General features: G+C 53.3%; 1 protein-coding gene across 2 annotated transcripts in view; it reads right to left on the bottom strand.

Moving 5' to 3' along the window:
- Nucleotides 1-3851, bottom strand: part of SKOR2 (SKI family transcriptional corepressor 2) — a 39638-nt gene extending 35787 nt beyond the window's left edge. For both annotated transcript variants that reach the window (XM_077135528.1, XM_077135529.1), the window contains exons 1-2: nt 3524-3851; nt 1-1361 (exon numbers count right to left, since the gene is read on the bottom strand). The exon at nt 1-1361 is cut by the window's left edge and continues 1281 nt beyond it. In XM_077135528.1, the coding sequence (XP_076991643.1) occupies nt 1-1311 (1311 nt within the window). In that variant the 5' untranslated portion in view covers nt 1312-1361; nt 3524-3851. The remainder of the gene's footprint in view (nt 1362-3523) is intronic.
- Nucleotides 3852-4123: the final 272 nt, after the last annotated feature.

The following is a 4123-nucleotide window of genomic DNA, read 5'->3' as shown; positions in this document are numbered from 1 at the left end:
CCCGCCGCCTGCGCCCCCTAGGGCCTCGGACACGGAGCCCGAGTCCTCCTTTTTGTGGCACAGGCCGAAGGCGGCTGCTGCGGCTGGGAAGGTGTAAGGGTGTGGAAAGAGCCCCCCACAGCCCGGAAACTTCTGCAACACGCCCCCGAACGAGCCCTTGCTGGGCACCGGGATAACCGGGTAGCTGCGTGGGCCTTTGGCGCCAGCCGCCGCGCCAGGTCCCGCGCCGGCGCCGACACCAGTCACGCAGCCGCCCCCGGAGCCGCCCCCGCCTGCCCCGGCGCCTCCCGAGGCTGCAGCCACCGAGAGACTGGCGGCTGCTGCTGAGAGGCTGGCGGCGGCTACGACAGCAGCCTCCTGCAGGGAGTCGTCGTCGTCGTCGAAGCGCGGCCGCTTGTGATGGGCGTGCGGCGCGCCGGCCAGCTCTGCAAGGGGTGGCGGCGGCGGCGGTGGCGGGGGTGCCCCCAGCAGGTGCGGACCTAGCAGTCCCCCGCCCCCGGCCACAGCCGCCGCCGCCGCCACCGCGGCGGCCTTGACGGAACTGAGCGGGTGGCAGGCTGGGTGCGCGCCGGGCTGGGGCAGCGCGCGCTTGCGACTACCGCCATTGAACATGGCCTTGACGTCCTCCCAGGCGAAGACTAGCTCGTCCTGGGGGCTCTTGTCGGTGAGCTTGAGATGGCGACGCCACGAGTTGAAGTTGGCTGCGTCGGGCTGGGTGTACTTGGCGTCGGGCGTGCGGTGAGAGTGGAAAATGAACTTGTTGGGCGAGAAGTACATGTTGCAGTAGCTGCACTTGATGCACTTAGCGCGCGAACTGTTGTAGCGAGCGGGAATGAAGCTGCCGCGGCAGCCCCAGGCGCACTCGTGCGACACGTCGAAGGCGAAGTTGTCGGGCAACTTTGGCGGCCGGTTTTCGCCCAGGAACGATTTACACAGGCGCTCGGCCTCACGCTTCGTGATCATGCCGCAGCGGCGCGATGAGATGGGCATAGCTCCGGCGCGCCGCAGGATCTCCAGCTGCACCGGCGTGCACTGCACGCACGTGATGCCCAACGCCACGCGGCGGTTGTGGATCTCGTTGTAGCTGAAGTTCTTGAGGAGGGTGTTGGAGATCTGCGCCAGGCACAGGCGCTCCTGCCCGTCGATCACCAGCGACACAATGGGAATGCCGTAGAGGATCACCTGGCCCACCTGGTTGGGTTTGAGGTTGGCGTGGCCGGGCCGCGGTTGGCTCAGCGCATCCGGCTGGAAGGCGCTCGACGGTGACGCCAGCAAGATGTCGTTGGGCCCCGGCAGTGGGCTGGAAGCCATTTCCTCCGCCGCGGAACTCCGGGCCGAACCCTTCGGGCCTGCCTTGGACACTGAAAGGGAAAGGAGAAAGCGTTGACCTGAAGCATTTTCAATCTAAAACAGAGGAGTAGGGGTGAGGCGCTAACTGAGGAGTTACAATAACTTCCTTGCTTTGGTTAAGACATTATTTTTCAGCAAAGGGACCAAGTTTCAGACCCAAGAAATTCATTTCTTAATTTCCTTCAAAGTTTCCCTTTAGAAATGCCATGAAGGAGGCATTTGGAGGTACTTTACTTCTCTTCTGAACATCCAAAGCAGATGATACAGTTTTGCATTCTTTTTTGTTGTTTTGTTTTTAAGCAATCAATTCCTAAAAAACTCATGCCCTGTACCCGAATTTATAGACGCTGTTGTAATAAAAATCTTTTCTAGGTGACAGAAATTAGTAGTGATGACAATTGCAACTAGTATAGATTATAAAAGTTATGCAAAACGGTCTTGGCCATTGAAGCACAGAATTAAAGAGAGACCAGTTACATTTACTGGAAAATAGATTGATTTTGGTTTTAAAAAAAAACCAAACCTTTAAAAAAGTAACTGTTGTGGAATGTGAGGTTTCTTTATGGGGAAGTTCACTATTGGTTGAGACAGCACATTAAAGCAAAATGAAATCCTTTCTCCCCATCCTTGCCACTAGATATGTTTTACTGTAATTAGAATTTTTTTTGAAAGGTGGAAAAATGTACAAAGTCATATAAATGATTGCACCAAAATAGGGTGTTTTATCTTCAGTTTTTCAAAAGCATACTTGCTAAACTGAATGGTTCTGGCCTCAGGCAGGTAGCTTAAAAATATCAAGTTAAAGACTTGTGACATTTTAAATGTTTTTCTGTAATTTCCATGACAATGAACAGGTAAGTACAGCAGTATGTTAAGTCCAGAAACAGCGCAAAGACAAAAAACAAACAAACAAACAAAAAAACACTAACAATTCTTGGAGATCTTTATTGGAGTGCTCTAAAAGCAAATTTAATTGTAAGTTGGCTTTTTTTCCTTCTTTACGTCTGTATCTTTTATATGAGGGAAATGGCACCCCACAGTATACATATTCTGTGGGATAGTTCAAAGTGGGAGCCCAGTTGGGCCTGTGATAAAGTTCCTAATTTTATCTCTGGTCAAAGTGATACAACAGGAAAATATCCAGGTAAGTTGAAAATACAGAAAAAAACAAGCAAAAGAACCCTTTGTGACAATGTTAAGTCAAAATAAGCCAAGTGGTTTGGTTCATCCTCTAGGAAAACAGTGACCTTTCCACAGTGACAGGCCAAAGAAAGCGCCCAAGGGCCCAAGACCATTCCTTGCCCTGGAAAATCACAGGTGGCCATAGTGATCGCGCACCTTCGGCCCAAGTACCGTGGAGTCTATTATTGCAGCAATTTCAAAGGATGCACTATCCTACTCCTTCACTTAAACTGACATATCTGTGCCCTTTCTGGGCTCCTGTGACATTTATCCTGATGCCTTTGCCCTCGGGATCGGCAGCTCTCATTACTTTCGGCGGCCTCCAGGAAGCTGGAACAAACCTCAACGCTGTCAAATGAATAAGAACCTGACTTGTCATTCGCAAGTATCAGGAACAATATTTCTAGGTGACAGGACGTTAAACGGCAGTTCAAGGTACAGTGATACCTGACCTGCATCCGACACAACGAGCCCTAGTTTCGCCAAATGGCCCTTCAATGCTCATTTGCCTCCCAAACAAGATTCTAATTATCTTAATACGATCTTAGGATACGCGAACTCTCGCTTGCCAACAACTTGCGCAGCGGGCCTGGCCCGGGCGCGAAGCTGGCTCTGCGGACAGGCAGGTTAGTAGCCATAGCCCGTGCCCAACAGTGTCTTCCCCTGGGTGTCCTCCACTTTACCCTAAATCCTCTCAGAAACTCCCATCAGAGCCGAGGCACAAATAAGAAGTTTCAGGTTGGGAATTATTTAAGAGGGTGAGAGGAGAAGAGAAGTAAAAGTTAGTTAAACTGAGAAAGGAGGCTAGCGAATTTAGCGATTCGGCTCAGGAGCTAACGACCACCAACTCAACTCTCTTAGCCCCCAAACCAATCAGCACCGAAGCCCGCCCCTACACTACAACCAAACCCGGAAAACCCCACAGATGGGGATCTCAAAGAGCGAACAGATAGCTGAGTGCCGAGTTAGGGCCGGCAGGTCGCGGCAGTACCTGGTAACCCCTAGGTGTCTTTACGCGCGTGGCTGCCGGCCCATCTTCCGAGGGCGCTCGGAAGCGAAGCATCCAAGCGAGTCCTCGAATCCAACCGTCGGGACTCTGGCGGGCTCCGCGCGAAGATCCGGGCGCTCGTTGGCTCTTCCGGCGCTCGAACGCGGGCGGGGTGAGGGTGTGGAGAATGGCGGCCCGAATAGCAGCTGGGCGTCCCCCTGACCACAGAAAGTGTGGGCGCGCCGAGATCCGCGCGGCAGGCAAGCCCCAGGTGGAGCGCAGTCTGACAGCGCCTTTCTCTGTCTCTGAACTCGTGTCGGACCGAGGGGACGCCACCCAGCGGGCAGGATGACGTCACCGTCTCCCTGACACTCCACTTTAAAGGGCTGGCATGTTAAAGGGAGGGAGGGGGAGAACGAAAACGAGAGCAAGTAGATCGAGATTCTTTCTCAGCAGTACTAAAGCTACCACCTAAGGAACCTGCAATTGACAATAACCTTTCTAGCCCCTGAGCGAAACGTGCCCATGATGCTGGAGCGGCAGATCTGATTTACGAATGGAAAGCCGAATAGTCTGCCTACGTCCGGGGACATGGATCCTGGA

Source organism: Tamandua tetradactyla, chromosome 18 (assembly GCF_023851605.1).
Source record: "Tamandua tetradactyla isolate mTamTet1 chromosome 18, mTamTet1.pri, whole genome shotgun sequence".
Classification (NCBI taxonomy): domain Eukaryota; kingdom Metazoa; phylum Chordata; class Mammalia; order Pilosa; family Myrmecophagidae; genus Tamandua; species Tamandua tetradactyla.
The sequence above is the reverse complement of the archived record's forward strand: the minus strand, read 5'-3'. Positions and strand labels throughout refer to the sequence as shown.